The sequence below is a fragment of the Micropterus salmoides genome, unplaced genomic scaffold (assembly GCF_014851395.1).
Source record: "Micropterus salmoides isolate LMB-PRFRI ecotype aquatic unplaced genomic scaffold, ASM1485139v1 Ms_hic_scaffold_1378, whole genome shotgun sequence".
In the NCBI taxonomy this organism is placed as follows: Eukaryota; Metazoa; Chordata; class Actinopteri; order Centrarchiformes; family Centrarchidae; genus Micropterus; species Micropterus salmoides.
In genome coordinates this window covers 1-21,000 of record NW_024040461.1, presented here as the reverse complement: position 1 = coordinate 21,000, position 21,000 = coordinate 1, and the positions used below count along the sequence as shown (strand labels likewise).

Here is a 21,000-nt window from a genome sequence, read left to right as displayed (position 1 = left end):
ATATTTGGCAATATTTTTTCTGTATCAGCTAATTGATTAATCGACTAATCGTTTCAAGTCTCCACAGCATAATAGGAAATGAAGACTCTCCTAACTAGTAGAATTTGGTATTCAATTCAGTATTTCATAGTCTATAATTCAATAATTTTTATATTTTATCATACAGTAACCAAAATGCAATATTTTAAGCTGGAAAAATAATAATCATCAAAAATAAATACATTAACAGTAGAAATAAACAGTATATAGCATGCAAGCTGTACACTTAAGGGTGTACTGAGCCTTCTTGGTCTCTCAGCTGTGGATAAGGGAGACAGTCAGGCGGAACAGACAGTGCCTTCACAGGAGACGGCCTGTTTCCCCACTGAGGAAGCTGTTATCACTCTGTTGCGCCTCATCAGTCCCTGATTGAGCTGTTACTGTACTGTACCTGCCATATGGCCGTCACAGCAGAACCCAGCCGGACATTCTTCCACCCAACGCGTTCTGCCAGACACTCTGAAAGCTGTTGGGTGCCTCCCTGTGGAGAGACAGATGTTTCTCTTCAAGGTGAGCTTAAAACCCATAGACGCCCTCCTTTCTTAGGTGGGCAGAGTGCTGGAAGTTTAAAAGGGTCACTACACCCAAATTACAAAACAACAAACCCCCGGTGGTGTCTGGCCAGCTATTCAGCTAATTCTGTTATATATGCCATGATTTCCATGCACCTGCCTCCAGGACTTCTGCTGACACCCCCAATGCAATAAAACTTTTTGTTTTTGGTGCTCAAGCAATTATAAATGACATTTGAAAAACTCATTATCAACGTCTCTTTCAAGAGAAAGGTGCATTCTGCATATAACCAGAACTGGCTGTGAACAGTTTTCAGTGGGAACTATTTTCTTCCAATGCAAGAAACCGCATTTTTTATAATAGGACAAAATAAAATATACACAACTAAAGCAGTACTGACTTAAGTATGACATTTCAGATGAAAATGTATTCAAAATGTGTTTGAGGAAGAACAAAACAAGGTTAAATATTGCATGAGATGAGAGATGAGTTGTACCTCTGTTAGAAACATTCATCATATACAACTGATAAGAGCAGGGCCATCCCAGTTCACATTTGATGCTGTTTTAACTGCATCTGTGGCATTGTCATATTCACAGTGCTACTCACAAGCATTCCATCAGGAAATAGCTGAAATGCCTTAATAAGAAAATATCTGCAGATGAAGTGAAGGAAATGTGCTAATACACAAGTTTGGAACTACTGTAGAAAGGCTATGTTGCCATTTTCATTAAGTGTGTCCTTTTTTGGCTTTCAGCCATTTACACTCCACCACTGTGAGGGGAGAGATGTTTCAGAAGCAATAGCACAAAAATAGAACTATAAGGAACCATAACTTTCATGCTGAGGGAGCTCATAGAAAATAGTAAAATCCAATACAAGACAACAGCTGTGTGTTTAAACAGTCCCAATCGATGATGCCTCGAGGCAAGGTAAAGCAAGGTGTTTGTTGGGACAGGGGCTTGACTGAGATACACAGACTGTGTTGAAGGGCCGGATTCTGAGTTTTATTAAAGTAGAGAAAAAATCCAATGTGGTCTCCAGTATTGAAAAAGCACTCAAGTCAACAACATGCAGTCTGAGGAAAGAAATGAGCAGCGTACCTTTATCTTGAACTCCTGAGCACAACCCGGAGAGCTCTCTAACAGCTGCAGTACCCCTCCAGCTGCTGCAGCATACATGAGGAAGAATAGGAAGGACATCTGTGATGGCTCAATGCCAAACACAGACCTGCTGCACACTCCCATCTCCTCTTTTAGTTCTGGCAGAAAGGGATGAATGAACACAGACTGTTGCTCTTACACACACAGTAAATATGCATTCCCCTGCAATGACAGTGTTCTATAAAGGTATGTATCATCACCGTTGTCAATAAACCACAGACAAGATATACTTAACAAAGAGACACTTGAAAGGATAATGATCATTATTCCTGTAACCAAGTCGAATCAAATCTAAACTCAAATGTAGATGACTTTTAGTCAGTCAATAAATCTGGTGCCGCAATGTATAATTTGATTTGGCATAAACATGTAGGCATGAATAATAATCTATACTTTTTAAATTTTTTGTGCTGACAACAAACTCCAAGAACAAGAACCACACTAAAATATAGACTTTTAATATTTCAATATTGTTAGAGGATGGGTGATAATGACTTTGTTGGTCCCTTGACACATCATTAGGTCATTTTCAGTGTATCCAATACTTTAGTATTGTACAGTGTAGTACAGTTGGGAATGACCAAATACCTACAAAACTAATCCCATCAGCCTCAGCTGTTCTTTGTGTGTAATTTGAATGTTAGCAAATATTAGCATGCTAACACACTAATGATGACCAACATTACACCTTCTGGAATGGGAGGTTGTTAGCATAGCAACCGCTACTATATGAACTACTAAAACTTTTACATTTACTTCACTCTGACTGATTGTCATAGATTTGTAAAATGCTGTTACCAAAATTTATTTTATTGTTTTGAGGGTCAGATATGTATGTTAGAATGTATCAAATGTCTTTACTAACATAAATTACTAATGTTGTCCAGAGTCAACACAAAGTAGAAGGAACTCAACATGCTCAGTTGAGGAAGATAGAGGAGGTGATATTTAAAGCTACTCTTAACACTGACCTGAAGTCCACGCATGTTGCTCAATGTACGAGTGCAGGGTCATACTGTCTAGCTCAACAGCGTTGGGTGTCTTTGAAGGATCCTGGACACATACTGTGGCACACAATCTGTCAATCTGAGTGCAAAATACAGTCACCACAACACACCCACACATGATGAGTTACTACTGTGAACCCAAAGCATCCCATTGATATAGATAAAAAAACAAATATGATTCTAGCAGGGCACAGTTTCTACTTCCCACTGTTACTCTAACCATTTATCCTTGGAAGGAAATGTTGTACTTTGTTGGGTTAAATGTACTCTTTTCCCATCAGTCCATAAGCACACTGCATCCTAAATGTAAAATATTATTACCACATCCATTTGGGACTTCACATTGATTCCCAGCAGGGTATTGAACATGCTGATTATAAAAGATATGAATTGAGACACAGCTATAGTTGTAAAAACTGGCCTCTATAGAACTACTGTATATCTGCTGATATGCTGTATATCATCTTGTTCTTCACATAAAAAAGTCAACGAGAAATTAATTAAACCACTCCTTGGCTTTGTAAGTATTCGCCCACTGATACTTGTAGTTATTTAGCTGATCCTTGTCAGACATTTCTAAGCACTGGGGAGTACAGAATATTGCTGTTTAAGTCTGATGCCTCACCTTCCACATAAGCTGGGTAAGATCCATTAGCACCACTGGAGATAGAGCAGGTATACTTGTTCTGTAGGTGCGAACTTTGGCACCTGGCCCACCCATGTGATGCACCTTCTTTCCACTATTAAATTGGGGGAAGGTTTCTAAGCCCAGCTCCTTAATGAGGTCCGATATGTGTGTTTGCGTGCTGAAAGAGACAGGAAGCCATTTTTTGTTTATGTTTACAGTGTTTCAGGATTTACTCTAGGGTTATGAGACTTTCAGCTGATGCATAATAATAAATGCATTTATTCTGAGTTTAGAGAAGTGGGCTTGAGAATGCAACATTGCTTTCAGTCTTTGCACAGGCAGAAAAATCTGAAAACTGGTCAAATGTAGACATGAAGCACAAGAGGGTGTGTGTGTGTGTGTGTGTGTGTGTGTGTATAGAAACATACAAACACAGGTAACAGATCAAAGAAAAAAAATTGCAGTTCTAGATTGTCTATATTCAGCAGTACTGTCTCAGTCCTGATATCATTGAATCTATCTATAACACATTAGAAACCTTTTCATCTTTTTATTTAAGTTATTAATCATTCATCTTAATCAAAGATTTTCTGATAAATGGGCAATTATGGGCACCTTAATTGTTTTTTTTTGTAATTGACACTTTTTTTTGGTTTGTTTAATATTGTTTCATCTCGTGTCGGGCACAGACCTGGCACTGTGGCAATGAGTTAATTTGTCACAATGCTCATGTGAATAAAGCTTATCTCCCTAAGGTCTAAATGTTCTGCCTGTTCTGATATTAGAAGCCCTAATAATCTTCTGCACTGTTTTCTATGACTACATAATGACAAGGTCTATCGGACTTTCAGTTGCATACTAGTAGCCCACTCCAGAATAACTGATTTAATTTTGTCTCATGTTCAGTGCAACTCTGTTGCATTTCAAATGCTTCTAAATGGGTTTCAGCATCATTAACAAAACAACAAAGTCCTATCATGAGCAACATGTTACTGTCAACTAGAAAATCCCTGTAAGACATAATCATGCAATATAATGATAAATATCCTAGACTCAACTGGAGTGACTATTAAAAAATGTACTTTAGCATGTCTTGTCTTGGTTTCCTCTCTTATTATTCCTGTAATATTTTAACATTACCTTCCTACCCACTGCCCTCCAAGGTCCCAGGAATCAACACCATTGGCTGCAGGTATTTCAGTGGACACTGTGCGACCTCCCACCCGATCTGCAGAAATGATTTATTCAGAGCATTTCCCACACTAAAAGAATTCAGTATAAAATGACTTACCATTTCAGGTTACCAATTGCTTCCAATCATGATACAATTGTACAAACCTTTTCCTTCCACTATCAGTATTCTCAACTTGGCATTCCGTTTTCTGAGCAAATGAGCTGCACTCAGTCCAGAAAGTCCGGCGCCAACAATAATAACGTCCCAAATTTCTGCAGTCATAGTCAGGCTCTAGTGACTAAGTTTTTTCTGCCAACTTAGCGTGTGCTGTTAAACCGTGGAGTCCAACTTGTGTTCCCTTTTCTTCTCCTTATCAATTAGGTTATCTTTCAAAGCCTGGGCTGCTTTCATAATAGTGCACTTTGGAACTGTGAAAAACTTGGAGCTTGTGACCTACTTGGCAGAGAATCGGCTGTGTAAATTCCAGCAATAAAAGCCAGGAGAAGGCTTTTGATTTTTCAACAGTAGAGACATTGTCAGATGTAAGTGCATTTGTAACACTAAATAAATAATGCAAATATTCAAAATATTAATGTAAACTCATCACTTATAATCTAGTAACTTATTCTGCAAGCAGTGGGTTTGTCATACCACTGTGGGTGGTAATTTTATGGAAATGTGTTTATATTTCAAATTATTATTGTTATTTTAATTATTATTTCAAATTTTTTGACATATGTGTGAGTGAATCTGAACTGAAGGCCACATTGGTCCACAATGACTTTTTAGCAACTTCTGCTTTAAGACAAAAGAGTAAAAGTTATGTATTTCTGTATTTACAATTAAAAGATGTTGAAAATATATAAATGATGAACACAGAATGGAGTAATTAACAGTAAATCAGAAGTAAAATTATGTCAAGCTATTGCCAGTATGGCACAAAACAGTGCCATGCAAATTAAAAATAAATGGGAGTCTGAGATTGGAGAACATAGAATGAAACATGGAAGAAAATAAACCTTAACCCAATGAAATTATCTGGAGCTGGAGGAAGTGTAGAGAACAATCTTCAAACTACTTTCATGTTGGTTTTTTTTTGGTTATGTTCGAAGTTCATGAACTTCTGGACCAAAGTCGTTTTATAAATGGTGTTGTAGAAATATCCCTGCAAATGAATCCTAAGAATGCAGCACTAAGAGTATGTCTGAAAATTGGAGACACTCATGCTTATTAAATATTTTGGTTATGGCAAGGAAATGCATAACTGGACATTGCTTCAGCAAGGATACACATTCTACTCTCTAAGAGACTGTACATTAAAGGAAGTGTATCAAGTCGAAAGAATTACCTACAAACTGAAATTACAAACAAAAAACATTTGAAAAAGAAGGCACCCACTCATTAGAAATAGGCCAATGAAACAAAAAAAGTGAATGTTAATGTTGCAACATAAAGCATGTAAATAGAAACCAAAGCGGTTCCTATATGTGCCAAATATAATATGAATGAGGAGCACTACTCTATTCTATCTATCTCTATTCTATTATAACTGTTGATGTTATGAAACAAGAACTGTGACCTTGAGTTTTATGTGACTGATTCAGTTTCTCTCAGTTGGTTACAAAGTGACAAGGACATTCAGATCAAGGTGTGTAAGTGAGTCCAAAGAACTGATGAATTTATTTGAAAAAGGGTAATGAGATAATATAACACTCCTGTATTTATCCAAGCAGTGAAACTCCCTGATGTATTCACTCGGATTGGTCTTTTTCTAGCGCAACAAACATTAATTCTAAAGTAGGCATGAAGGTGTCTATCATGCCAAACTGCTTAGGCAAGGCCAAATACTCTAGCACTATGGTTACATATATTTTTATTTAAATGGTGATTATGATGATACGTGTGCTCTTGTGTGTTTTATTCAGATTTTGCGCTTGGTAAGAATGCTATCTCAATAGCCAGTAATTAGCTTCTGAATCCTGACTTGAGTTCAGTAGCTTCACTTTGGGATGGGTTTCAATGGCCTGTTCTGTTTTGGATTGGAACAGTTGTCTATCTGTACATCCAGCAGAAATGTATCAATTACAACATTCATTTGGAGTCCACCTGATGAATGTAGGTTGTAACAGTTCAACAGAGGAAGTCATCTCCACAATACTTCACACAACCCTGTCTCACCTTGACAACAACACCTACATGATGATATTGTTCATTGACAGAAACCCCTCTAAACTGGTCACCAAACTACCTTGGCATCAGCTCTTCCCTCTGTAACTGGACCCTGGACTTTCTAACCAACAAACCCCAGTCTGTGAGGTTGGACAACCACAGCTCTTCCACTCTGGCCCTGAATACTGGAGTCCCTCAGGGCTGTATGCTGAGCCCTCTTCAACACCATTATAAAGTTTACTGGTGAGACTGAGGAGAAGGGCCTTATCAGCATCAACAATGACACAGTCTGCAAGCTCCCAGTTCCCCACCATCATGGACATCCAATGCAAGCAATACTTGCGGAGAGCATACTCCACAACATACAGTATGTTAGCAGTGTATATAACGTAGCCGCATACACCAGCACAAGGAAACGTTGTATACTGACAGCAAAGTGGAATCTAGTCTAACATAATCTGACTTTGTCCATCTGATGTGCTTGACGGATAGCATACAGGTTTGTTCAAATGGTTCCATTTCTTCATATAACAGTACTTAGGAAAACATGAGGAGTATCAGTTTCATGCTTTTAAAGCTCTTAAATGTAACTTCTCCATGCAAATTCCACCTCATTCAAAGACAAATATTGCTTTCCTGAACTGAACCGTTCAAATTTTGAAAAGAGTGGGTGTGTGGGGTCAGAGCTGTTTTTTAGATGGATCTGGCTCTGGCTCTGACAGCACTGCTTTAGCAGCTGGTGGCTTTAAATATAAATGTTTTCAGCACTCCTTAACAGTCCACCAATGGCTTAAAAACGCATACGGGAATAACCCTATAATCCAAAACACCTTGTGGGTTTGGTCTCGGGTGTTATCAATATTGAAAGCCCCTAAAATATACCTGGACACTTCAGTATGCTCTAATCATGCATTTAGACCAGGTCTTGGGGACCCGGTCTTCACCACTAGGAGGGAGAAGGTTATCATCTTTCTAAGAGATTTCTATATTAATGATAACCTTGTCTCTTTTCAGCAACGGCAGCAGACATTTCAGCTCCTGACTTCTCATTTCTTTCTGTTTTTTACAATTGCAACACTTTTTAAAGGATCATGTCCCATAAAATGCTACTTACCAGATTATAAAATATAATAAAGACGCCATGTCTAATTTTTACATCATTCTACAACCTTTATTCAAACAGTACTTCACCCCGCTGTGTGTCATTTCTAGGGTCATTGTATATATGAAGCTCAGGCCATCTCTATATACTTTTTTGACTGTTTCAGAAATTCTGAAAACTTGTTGTTAGTCCTTATAAAGAAATCAGAGTGAATGGTCAAAGGTTTAACAGCGTAACTTTGGTATATGTCAATACTCATGTCATAATAATTTGTTTTGCTGTATTTCTATACCATATATATATATATATGTTTTTCAATCAAGAATTGCCCAAAGCATTTAAAATAAATGTGGTGACTACAAGAGAGTTATACAACTGGAGATAAAATTCTTTATCCTTTATCGCTGATCTATTTTCTGCATGTTTCTGCTGAAGGACACCCAGCCGTTTCTCACTTATAAAGGCAGTTTTCTTGTAGATTTGGCACAGAGCTAAGCTTTGCAGTTTTTTACAGACAGCCTGGTTATATATACAAACCTTGCTGGCTCATGTTTTTGGCTGTGCAACCAGTTTCTTGTCACTTGAGACTTCAAATTCTCTCTTTGTCTTCCTTATTATTTGAAACCACAGACATCTAACAAATGAAAGGTTTTTAAGGGATGTATTGTGTATGCAACAAATTAGAGGGCGGGTGCAGTTGCTGTGTGTTTTCTTATGCAGGTGAAGTCAGATGATTTTCTATTTATTTTCAAGTTAAAATGTTTGACTGAATTATTTTGTTTGTTTTCATCCAAATCATTTAAAAGTTAAGTTAATGACCAATGTGACCATTTCCAGACAGGCATACAGACAAACAAACAAGTAAATATGTCTGACTATAGACACAGCGGCATAGTTTTGAAGATTTTTTGCTTTCAGTGCAGTTCAGTGCTCATCAAATTAACACCCTGATTTTCCAGCCACCTCATGCGAAACCCCATCAAATTGTGGGATTGCTCCTCCAGTTTCACTTGTTTAAGCAGGGATTACTGTGGATTGTGGTTGTGGTAATGATAAAGCATTTGGGAAAGTTATAGGATGTTAAAGGCAATATTAACAGCTGAATAGCAATACCAAGTAAACATCCTAAACAGGTAAAACAGGTACTTTTGATCTGATTTAACCATCCAATCAGAAGGTTTTATGGTAATAAAGGGGAAGTAAAGGAGGAGCTTCCTGTAGCAGGCAGCACACTATTACTTTGTATTCCGTTGCCAGACATTTGGATGTAGTATCTGCATTCAGGTAATAGCAATATATAAACTTGCTTTTAAATTTTTTATAAATTTGTCTGTAAGCTCACAGTTCCTACCAGTTGAGAATATGTCAATAAACTGTATTTTGTACATGTAAAGACACTGTATTTTCTGTCTGTTTGTCTGTTCTGTCTCAGTCTTTTTAACCACTTGCTCTTAATGGCTTTATTTTAAACAGGGCCACTATGTTCAGACACAGCTGCAGTCGTTTGAGGTTGGCTTTCTTCCTCAGTTGTCCACCTTGGTTGTCCGCCTTCTTCTTATTCACTGCAAGTCTCTTGAGCACAGGTAACAATACAGACACACAAGCCCTTGTTATCTAGTACACTGTATTGGTACTGTGTAGCTTGGTATGGAATGAAGCATCTCTCATTGAGACCTTCATTTCTCTTCCCTGTTGAACGCTGCTGAGCTGTAGGCCTCAGTGGTGTAAGCTTCCCCGTGTGTTACCATGGCGTTCACTATCTGTCCAATCAAGATTTGAGATTATGCCTCCAGATGATTGTTGACTCCCTAATGTTCCAGGGATTTGAGCTCATATGTTTTTTTTTTCTTCAGGGCGGGGCTCTTAATAGACTGAGCTGCACACATCTAGTTTGAAAAAAGTATATTTGGAAAATATTCGTTATGGAAAGAGTATTAAGTAGTATTATTGTTTCTTACATTAATACATACATGTAACAGCTGGAATAAGAGCACTGGCACTGTACAGTTAGTTACACTAATTATCTTTCATTTTATAATTGTTACACTTTTAATATAAAAAAATACACTTCTAATGCTAAACTGAACACTTGAATCTCTGAGCAGCATAATTATTGAGTCCCTGTGGGCCACATACATTGAAAAGCCCGTTCCAGTCTAATTCTAGGTCTCTTATTAAGTGTGCACTTACATTTATTTCTGATCTTGATCTATCTTAATGGATCATGCTTTATTTAGTACTTTATTGTCCAAACTGAATCAGGAAAATAGGTTTTTCATTATACTCCCTTCTAATGGAGTTATTTCAAGACATTTTCAAACCATAAAATCTAGTTTCTCTTATTAAGCTTAAGAAAACAGTAAAAAGCTGCTTTGTGTTCGCTTTGCTAAGAGATATATACATACTTCCCTGTGATTACATTTATTTTTATTTTTCTGCCAATGGAGCTCTTTCTTTGTAACTAGCCCATAAAGTAATTCCACTAAGTCATTTTTATATTCCTGTGTGCATTTGACTCCAACTATTATGTTTGTGTTTTTCTTGCTTTCTAAGGCCAGGCTTTATTTGAGAAAATAATATGAATCAATATTAAATGTATAAAACTGTGTGCATGGAAAGCGTACACTCTGGCTCAACGACAAAAAGATTTTCTTGAATGAGAATATGTCACGTTTATCCTTGAGGATTACAATGATTTTTTTAAGAAACAGCAAATATGTGTCTGTGATTAATTTTAAGACTTCATTTCCTAAGAATTGAAATCCACACGTGGGGTGCAGGTGACGTCCACCGGCACACAGACCATCCAAAAGGCAGAAGGAGAGAGTGTGACTCTGGGCTGCAGTTACACACTGAGCCCTTTGGACACTGGAGAACTTGACATTGAATGGTCTTTGGTCAGTCAAGACACCACGCAGAAAGATCAGATGGTAAGAAGCAGAATGAGAATGGTGCAAATTATATTATTGTTGTGTACATAGGGTCTGATATAAAGTATGGGATTATAAAGCAGAATTTGAATTCACTTGGTGTATGCTAAGACACCCTTTGTGTGTGTGTTTCTAAAGTTAAATAACAACAACATTCCAATACTTCCAAGACCATGTTATTTGGTTAAAAAAAATGTGGGGAAAATAAAAAGATCCTAGAAATGAAACATCAATGTATCCATTCATTATTGATTTATTCTTTGTTGAAAACTTTATTTCTCATACAGTACATGTTGATGATGTACCTTGCCTGTATTTTTGTTTCTTCAGCTGACCTGTTGTGTGCACTGGCTGAAAAGGCTGTGCAAGCAATTCATTTGAATTAATAAATTAGAAGTCTACAAATTAAATGCTGTCAGAATTAGCACCAAATTACCAAGTTCTTTCCAGGAAATGACAGTTATGGACCTGTAAAATGATCGAGTTCTTTAACATCACCACCGTATTTGAGTTAATTAGTATTCAGAACACAATTAGGTCAAGACAAAGCTTAGAAACCTGTAAATATAAGCATTATTACACATACCATAATGACATATTTAAAATATCCAATTCAAAAAACACTTACTAAATTATTCATATTCAAAGTATTCTCATCTTCATTTTGCTTGTGCATCTACAAGTCTAAATGAGAAATTGGTCCAGGAGACTACTGTGTGGATGAACACCACCATTTTCACAGGAATTTTTTTTTATTTGCTTTTTAAATTAAATGAGTCATTAGAGTTGGAGACTTGAAGGCATATTTTTTCTACCCTTAGGCAACAGACATTTGATCACAATCACTCTAAGGTTCGTCAAGTTCCAGTATGTGCTGCTTTAGATAAGTGATCAGTGCAGATTATTGGTTCTTGTGCAAACTGAATGCTTTGCACTGCAGCCAAACACTTAAACAGTTCCAGCTCTTTATTCTAATTATTTATCACCTGCTAGCTTAAAGCTGCCATAATTGATTTTATGCTATTATTATATATACTAACAGTTGCCTATTTACACATCCATCAGACAGGAAACATTATCCAGTAACACACAGATCAACACTGGTGTTCATTTGGGCCAGTGTTTCTGTCCTCCTGATCACTGTGAGTCCACTATATGCTGTTCTTTATCTCTGGGGTTAGGTTTCCATGAACATAGGTTTTTTTAACTGCTACATATTCCACTTTCTTCACCAGTAAGTCATTAACTAGAAGTGTACAGTGGATGTATGAGAGCTGCTGAAATCAGCTTCCTGACTAAACCAAACAGAAAATTTATAAACAATGAGCTAAAACAGGCTAAAAAACTCCAGGGTGTTAATTCTAGGTGTGTGTCACTGCGAGGTAACCCTTATTAGCTATTCAGAATTGATGGCATAAATATTTAATGCACATTTAATTGGTTAACATCAATTAAAACTATCATTCATAGTCCTTTGTTCACTCTTTGTTGAATCTGTCTTTTTATTTTGTTTTCAATCAGCTCCTATCCTATACCAGCGGCACTAAATACATCCATGGTGACCACGCTCCTACACAAGGACTCAGCTTTGCTGCTCAGGACCCCTCAATGGGTGACGCTTCACTCTCAATTGCTCAGCTGTCACCTGCTCATAGTGCAACGTACCAGTGTAAAGTGAAGAAATCACCTGGAGTGGACATGCACAAGGTGTCACTGGTGGTAATGGGTAAGACTGGTTCATGTGTACTGTATTTTTAAAATGGATGGAGGGTTGTTGTGATGATAATGTTTTTGATAACTATCAAAGGTGCTGTAGAATGGAAAACAGTATTTACATCAGCAACAAAAGAGAGTTCAGGACATGAAAATGACATACTTCCTACTTCATATGTAAATCTTGCACATGCAAATGACCCTAGAAAAACAGGTGAATGCAAACAAACAGTAGATGTTACATAGCATCTGGGATTATTAAATTTAAATATACCAGCCCGAGTTCCAGAGAAGCGGTCGAATGAGCTCATCGACATGGAGGTTGTTTTGTATGAACAGAAAGTGCTTTTATGGCTATGAAGCCACAGTAAATATTTTCTGGGTTTCCCTCTGATGTCCTCAGATTGCTCTGCCTCAACTCTGTGATTTATGAAGTTTCCTGATGAACAGATTTACTTGTTGCTAATGCTACAGTAACTGCTAGCTGTTGCTAATGGTAGCTGCTGTTACCTGACTTCCGGTGACATCTGACTTCTCGTGCCACAGAAAGTGGCAGCACGACACAGCAGCTCCCTCTTACTTTTCCTAGTTTTTAACCTTTCTTATATTTTAACTTTTTACTTATGCACTAATTGACACTTTATTTATTTGCACATTCTAGCCTTTTTCTTTTGTAAATAGGACTACGTTACACAAACAATGGACACAGCGACCACCAAACAACGAAACACCGGAGTCTACTCATGTGAAGAGCTCTTACAGCATCGGGATCGACCTGTTGCATGTCCAAATGAGATCCCAGTGAAGTTAAGGATAAGAAGATGAGGATGTCGTGCTGGCATGACGGTGAGGAACAAGAAGACGGGGAGTCAGTGGAGATACAAGCCATGTCTTCCCTTGGTCGTCATGGGGAACTTCTGCTCACTGACGAACAAGATGGATGAACTCTCGGCTCTGGTCAGCTGGCAGCGAGAGTATCGGGAGTGCCGCATGTTATGTCTGACTAAAACTTGGCTGAATGGGAAAACACCAGATTGCTCAGTGGAACTAGTTCGAGCAGATAGGAAGAAACAGAGTGGTAAGAAGTTGGAAGGAGGACTTGCTGTATCCAAATGGTGTAACCCAGGACATGTTACCACAAAGGCAGAAATCTGCACGCCGGATGTTTAGGTGCTGGCTGTCGGGTTGAGACAATACTTACCTGCCTCAAGAGATCTGAGACGCCATTGCCATCACTGTTTATATTTCAACGTTGGCAGTGGCGGCGCACGCTTGTGACGTCATCCATGGGCGAAGGCTTTTGCGTCGCCGGCAGCACCCACTCCAGCTCACCTCCCCCTCCTAACGAACAGCTCTCTTATCTGCCCTCCCTCCCCTCCATCTAAATGTTCTCCCTCCACAACCCTTCCTCTGCCTTCCCCCCTCCCGTTTCTCCCCTCCCCTCCGCTCCCCTGCCCCTGCACCCCAGTCATCACAACCAGGATCAACCCGGACATCAGGTTCTGTAAGGACAGGATCATCCCCACCAAAAGGATATGTTGCTTCCCCAAAAACAAGCCCTAGATCAATAGAGACATCATATCTCTGTTGAGCAAGAAAAAGATTGCTTTCACGGCATGGTACAATGAAGAGGCCAAGAAAGCAATCCAGAGGGAGCTGAAGAGAGAGCCGAGGTGGGCTAAGGATTCAGGGGAAGCTACAGCAGAACAACAGCAATGAGGTGTTGGGGGGGGGGGGGCATCACAGGTATGACCAGACCAGCAGGAGCAGCTTAGGGGACAAAGGGCCGAGCCAACGAGTTAAACCAGTTTTCCAACAGGTTTGACTTAACCACGCTCTCCCCACCTCCTCAAGTAGCCTTCAACTTTCTTTAGCAAATATCTCCATTCTTCTTGCTAATGTTGAATCTGAATTAAATGTTGGGTAATTTTTGGTCTCTGTAAATTATATTAAACAGAGTGCTCTCTAGATCTTCTTTATATAAAAAGTGCAATGAGATGACTTTTGTTATGAATTGGCGCTATATAGATAAAACTGAATACATTTGAAATAACAAACCTGGATTTAAACATTTACCTAGCCAGGTAAAACTCCTGAATTCCACAGTGAAAACAAATATTGTGCTTATTGTAGAAAGACTCATAAAATACTTAAAATGAAATAATAAACTTTATATTGATGTCAAAATGTGTATCTACAATAACTAATCCTCAGTTTCACTGCTCATGCCTAAGCACCAGTGTTGGATAGCAATTACATAAAATATAAAATTATATAATGATAATGAAATGACAGGACGGGCTCTCAGCTAGCTAACATCAGATAGCTCATTTGAAGTTAAATAAATGCTAATTACAAAACTCTGAAGGTAGGAAAGTTAAGTGTATTAAAGCAGCTAGATAGCTCACTACTGACATTAACTTACAGCATCTCCATTAGTGTGTGATGCGCTGGACTGGAGCAGCTGCTGCTGCGAGTGATGCAGACGGAGAAGACGTTCAATTAACGTCAAGGTTAGGAAATGGTACGGTCCATTATAGGGTGTCAGAAAATGTACTTCCGGGTTCTTGAATATAAGGCATGAGTATGGGAAATATTTTGTAATATTTGTAATAAGAAAGAAAGTAAGAAAGACCCCACTGAACTGTTGTTTTTGCCTCTTTTGGAGGGGTGCAAGCCTTAATTATGGGGGTCAAACCCCCCCCCAATCTGCCCCCGTAATTTGAACCATGGCCGCACGGCTAACTGTGTAGCTAACAGCAGATGATGATAGCAGTAGTTAGCAGCTAAAGTAACTGGTCACATACAAACTCCATAAATCACCAAAAGTGGAGACAGAGCAGCCAGAGGACATCAGGTGGGAAACCAGACAATATTTTCACCATCAAATCTGATCCAGTTTCACTAAAATCAGTGAATAAAGTTATGAAGTTTTTGTTCAGTAATGAGTGAGACCAATTTTCATATAGCAGGCTTTAATTCAGCTGTGCAGCTAGGCCCCGCCCTTCTTCTGTACTCGGACAAGGTGGCCAATCAGAAGCAAGTGGGCTTTTAACTGCCGTTTCTGGTGAACGTTCTTTCAGAGAATGGGGGTGAGGTTAATAGTCGGACATAATACATTACCATGACAACCAAAAACTGACCGGCTGGAGTGTTCACTAACGATATGCTGTGTTAACATCACTACACTGTAAAGTTTAGTACACTTTACTGTCTGGCAGGAGTAGCTATTACTTACCCATGACAGAAACTAATGTGCGCGTATCAGCTGTTATCATACAGTCGATGGTCCTGTCACATACTGCACATGATAACTCCCACTACGTTTTATGGTGCGCTTACTTTACCGCGGGGGTGTGGGGGTCTATTACTCTGTTGAACTGTATGTAAAGACTTCTGATGCCATTACCTCCGCCGATGTAAAATGCGGCCATCAGTAAAATGCATGTTGCAGACTGTATATAAGATGGTGGCGGGTGAAAGTGTGACGCGTTTTCTGTCATCTGTCCTCCAACACGCACAAATGCCAAAATGAAAATGAACAGCACACTAAACCAAGAGGAGGAAACTAAAAAATAAAATGAAGATCCTCTGTTAGCTAACTTTCTGCAATAACTATGCTAGCTAACTACACCTGGCTAACTACAACTTACTTAACTTAGCTAACTAAACTAGAAAGACAAACCAACAATCAGACACAAAGAGACACACCTACTGTAAGTTCTTAGTAATTACATGATAATTTGGTTACAGTAGCTAGCTCACAACCATGTTTATCAGTTTGATGCTCTGACTTAACGAGGCGTGATGGCGTGACAGTTTTTTAACGAGGCATGACGGTGCGCCTGCGCAAACTTGGAGAATTATGTTTGACTTATGGAATTACTATAGTCATACGTCACTACCCCATTTTAACAACTAAGCAACTTTTGCAACTTTGAGCACAAAAGTAAGCTATTTGTCAAAAAATATTTGGCGAACTATGTGGATAATCAACATTGTAAGGAAGTGACTCAGAAAAATATAAAATATCATAGAAATGTCAAAATACACTGGAGGGGGGCTTTAATGGAAGGGGCAGAAGCTAAAATGGAATGTTCACAGAGAGGGTGAAAAGAGGTGCTGAAGCAGTGAACATTTTGAGAAAAATAATGTTTGTCAGACAACACAGAGAAGTACAGACCATATCAACTCGACAGCAGCTACAGCCCACAAACACACACATTAAAGCAATGAGACAACCTGCATACACTGCTCCGCATAGCGAGCACACCACACACACATAAAACTACGTTGCTAGGCAACACTGTGGTTGTTGATGTTCTCCTCTGGAGAGAGGGTTACATCTATCATTGAGTTTGTTATTGTACTCCTCAATCTGCTCTGGTAGCAACTTCTCTGCTTGTTAAGTTTATTCACACTATACATAACACGACCAGTCCAACCTCTCTTCTCCCACTGAGCTTTACAGCGAAAACTTTTGAGCTGAACGAGCGCTCACCAGTGACCACTTTGTCAGAGATTTATCAAAAACAGCAGAAAGACCTCAGACACCTCACTGAATGTAGAATTTCCTCAGAAAATGTAGAAGTCACAGCTAGAGAATCCAGCATGAGCAGGTTCAGTAGATCCAGCATGCACCCATGAGTCATAATAGTAATTTTGTTACAGTGAGGAGAGTAAATATAATTTGTTACTACATCTTAATTAGTGGAGCCTAGTTTTGTTAATAAACGGATGTCAGTGAGAACAAAGATAATAATGGCTTTCATTGTTTTGTTCTGGTAAAGAAGAAAGTACTCCCTAAATTCAGGACAAATATTATAATATTATTATATTATATTATTTATATTATTTCTTCATAAGACTAGACTGAACTTAATTACACACTGCAGTTAGCTAAAGAAATTATTCCGTACTGAGCACATAAAACCAGATTTGTTTTAAGCCGTCAACCTTTTCTTGTTGGATTAGGTGGACACAGTTGATTACTCATTTAAAGGTGGATATGCGATTCTAAACCAATACACGTCTTTATGTCAAATTCAGTGACTATCTCCTCACATTCTGCTGGCTGTCCTTTCTGTGTGTGAGCTGAAAAAAACCTGGTGTTTGTACACAGCCCTGGCTCAACACTATTCCAGCCATGATTTGTCCGTCAGGTAACATTAAATGACTTGCCTACGGACTTTCAGATTAGTTTCTGGTTTTCCAAGACATGCTGTTGTTAGGTATGGTAGCAGGAGAGTTGTGAGTATCGCTCTCTGTAGCTGGTGTGCTGGCTCTGTGAAACCGCCTCATCCTCTCTGCATGTTAGCTTCTCAGCTGCAACTGTAGCAACCCACAACCTAGCTGTCATACTTGCTGTGTCGTTGTTCTGTATCATGGTATTTGCAATGGAACTGGATTTTTCCAGAATCGCTTACCCTACCTTCACTGTGACTAAAGTAATGTAAAATTTACCTTAATATTATAGATATGTTTGCTTTTAAGTGACCTGAACAGCCAAATCTCGCCAACTTAGTGCAACATTGACACTGAAACCAGTAAACCTACATTTAGCTCAGCCTGGGTCCTTCCACCATCATCTCCAAGCACCATTCAAATGTCCAAGTGTTTAAAGCATAGAGAGTTTGGAGCGTTTTCAGCAAATCATTTCACAGAAGAAACTGATTTACTTTTAAGGTCTTCTCTTTCACACAAATCGGTAAAAACAAAAGCAGCATTAGATGAAATCAACTCCCCCCTAATGAAAACCAGCTGATATCCGAAGCAACGTCTCACATATCAGTAGACAGCCTAAAGCTGTTACAAGCAACACAGGCAGTCCTGAGAACCAACAGGTCATTTATAGTTCAGGTTCTTTGTATGATCCGGAGAAGGAAAAGTTGTTTAGAAACTGCAGAAATGAATGGATGGGTATAGGATTCCTGCTTTTATTATGTAAGCAGAAAAAGAACACTCTTAATTGACAGAAATGTTGTGGTTTTAAATGACCCTTCATGTCTAACATAATCGATCTCACCTTAATTGCAACCAATTTTTCACCTTTTTAAAACAGCCCAGTACTCCACGTGTCTGCTTTCTCATCTTTAACTCATCAAGCCTTTATTACACAATATAAATCTATATTTGAATATAGATTTTAAATGTGTAATGAAGGCATGTTTTTTTGCAACTCATACATTTTATTGGATTTTTCAGTGGTAAAATGCATCATGTTGTTGGTATAACCCATCTATATGTTGTGAATATGTGTTATTAAAGCCAGAATCAAAATGGTTCCTGCAATTTCATCCTGAAACTATAAAGCCGTACAGTTTTTCAAGAAGTGGAATGGAAATGGCAGCGTGAAATTATCCGTTTGTTGCATGATTTCAGCGAGGCCGTCTGTGCCTAAATGCTGGGTGGAGGGAGGGGAGCTGATCGGAGAGGCTGTGTCTCTGCACTGCAAGTCTGCAAAAGGTTCCCCTCCCTTAAAATACACATGGAGGAGAGAAAGTGCAGGCCCCATCCCTGCTGCAGCCACACAGAGTAAGTGTGACCTCTGCTGACGTCATAATGCTACTACACATCAAAGACACATCGCGTGCGTGTATGTGTGTGTTGGGGTGGGGGTTGGGAAAAGGTGTTACTTTAGGATCTAATTCTGTGTGAGCAAAATTCAGTGAAAACCCTTTTTCTTGTTGAATGAACAGTACATGCTTATTTCTATTTAGGCATTTATCAGGCATTTTATTCAGAATTGTGAAATTGTATGACAGTGATAGGCAATCTAGGTGAATACCTGAAATAATGATTTGAGAACACAACACTCACATTCTACTTACTTAGAGGGACTCTTGTGCATAATCAGCAGATCATTTGCATTTTCTCCCCATTTCCATTTCACTCTTTTCAATGCAAAATATTTCCTGAAATGTTTTTGACACCGTATACAGTAAACTGCACTTATCAGTGTCGTCTTGCAGCCGGAGACACAAACATTTTGGCTGCATGCAGACAGAAAATCTGTTTGAGCAGATCTTCTTCTCCTAGAAAATCTTCACAATTTAAAAGCATAATTTATACAAACCACAAACCATGAGCCTTTGGAATGTGTCACTTTAACTTATCTACTTGTACAGAAACCTCTTATCATCCCTATGTGATATATTTTCATTGTAGCCCCTTGTATGTATATACAGTATATGTAAAGTATATGTACAGTACATGTGTTAATGTCTGTTTGCGGCTGTGCACGTGTGTGTGTGTGTGTGTTCTCTCAGTCAGTGTGACTGGGGAGGTGAAAATCAGCAACCACTCGAAGAGCCTTGCAGGATTCTATCTTTGTGAGGTGAACAACGCTGTTGGAGCCGAACACTGCAGGATCAACCTGAAAGCAAACAAACGTAAAGGAACACACGCTCACACAGAATGTGCAACATACATCACGTGTGACCCACACCCACGCGATCATGAAAGACCTAGACATCATCTTCTTCTCTCTTTGTAGTTATGCTGCAGTCTCCCACTGCTTCACCTCTCACACATAGTGTTTTAACCAAGGTGCTGCGTGGATAGTGTGTGGAAACATCAGTGTGTTATCCTTATCCTTATGCTGTCTAATGATGACAGGAGAAGGCCATAGTCAATGGCAAAAAAAATCGCTCTATTGACAGAAGACAAATCTGCTCTTTATCACTGTCTTGCTCAGTCACAAATGAGTAATACTGAAATGGCTCTGCTGGTTTGTTTATCAACAGGCCCCTTTAGCTTTATGAAGTATAGATGAAACAAGGAAAAGGCAGCAACAGAAAATAGTTAGACTTATTAAAAGCACCTCATCAGTCTTGTTTAGTTGGCAAAGTGTGAAAATAGAGGGAATGTAAAATGTCCTGAATGTCCTGAGGGCAGTCGATGTACAGTAATACCTCTGAACAGCTCTGAACAAGACAGGAAGTAGAGGAATACCAGAGCTGTCTCACAGGGAATCAATCTGGTGACTGTAAGTGCACCAGTAGGGAGTACAGTCAATGATTCAGCATACCATTATGGAATAAATCACCTGTGGGTTTAGACTCAAACAAGGCCTCTCCATTCTGGGGATCCATAAAAAAGAGTTTCCTTTGTGTGCCTCATGATCTGTGGAGCAGGCCTGACATATTACATATTGCTGAGTCCCATAACTTCCGGTCTTAGTGCTCAGATTTCTCGCTTTAGGCAGGGAATCACTTCAAATGCGGGGCGCTGTCCCAGCCCAGAGGTTCCCACCCTTAGACTCCAAGATGATTTACAAGATATATCAATTACATCAAGATTGCTGTACAGAATTCACATTACTTTTTTCCAATGTTTCATTTTTTTGTGATATATTGGATTATTTTACTTGTTTGGGCATTTAAAAATATTTTAATGCAACACTGTGAGAAGAGAATATCACTTTTTATTCCACCATGGGTATGGGTTTAGACAATTCTCATATATTTAGGGCAAATTTAAGGCCATAGAATTACTGAAAAGATGCACTGTCACAACGCCTTAAAGGAATAGACACTTAAATATATGGGAATATATATGGGA

General features: G+C 38.8%; 2 protein-coding genes across 2 annotated transcripts; one reads left to right on the top strand and one right to left on the bottom strand.

Annotated features, from left to right (window-relative positions):
- Window positions 1–382: 382 nt before the first annotated feature.
- LOC119901561 (probable flavin-containing monoamine oxidase A) lies at window positions 383–4,935 on the bottom strand. Its single transcript, XM_038717136.1, has 6 exons — window positions 4,689–4,935; window positions 4,491–4,578; window positions 3,348–3,528; window positions 2,687–2,801; window positions 1,656–1,813; window positions 383–520 (listed from the first exon to the last, which is right to left on the bottom strand). Exons 1-6 carry the CDS (start codon window positions 4,804–4,806, stop codon window positions 398–400), a joined length of 783 nt encoding a protein of 260 aa, XP_038573064.1. The 5' UTR covers window positions 4,807–4,935; the 3' UTR covers window positions 383–397.
- A 4,111-nt stretch (window positions 4,936–9,046) lies between these two features.
- On the top strand, window positions 9,047–19,829 carry LOC119901562 (coxsackievirus and adenovirus receptor homolog; the record flags this gene model as incomplete). The annotated part of the gene is made up of 6 exons (XM_038717138.1): window positions 9,047–9,079; window positions 9,269–9,378; window positions 10,550–10,725; window positions 12,247–12,451; window positions 18,820–18,976; window positions 19,711–19,829. Coding segments are annotated over exons 2-6 (760 nt in total), but the record flags the coding sequence as incomplete, so codon positions are not given.
- Window positions 19,830–21,000: the final 1,171 nt, after the last annotated feature.

What these genes read in the sequence shown, in the direction of transcription:
- LOC119901561 (XM_038717136.1), bottom strand. Translation starts at nt 4,806, where the DNA reads ATGACTGCAGAAATTTGGGACGTTATTATTGTTGGCGCCGGACTTTCT. An exon ending in TTACCCAGCTTATGTGGAAG is followed by an intron (nt 2,802 to 3,347) that starts GTGAGGCATCAG and finishes TTTTGCACTCAG; the next exon opens with ATTGACAGATTGTGTGCCAC. An exon ending in GCAACATGCGTGGACTTCAG is followed by an intron (nt 1,814 to 2,686) that starts GTCAGTGTTAAG and finishes CCTTTCTGCCAG; the next exon opens with AACTAAAAGAGGAGATGGGA.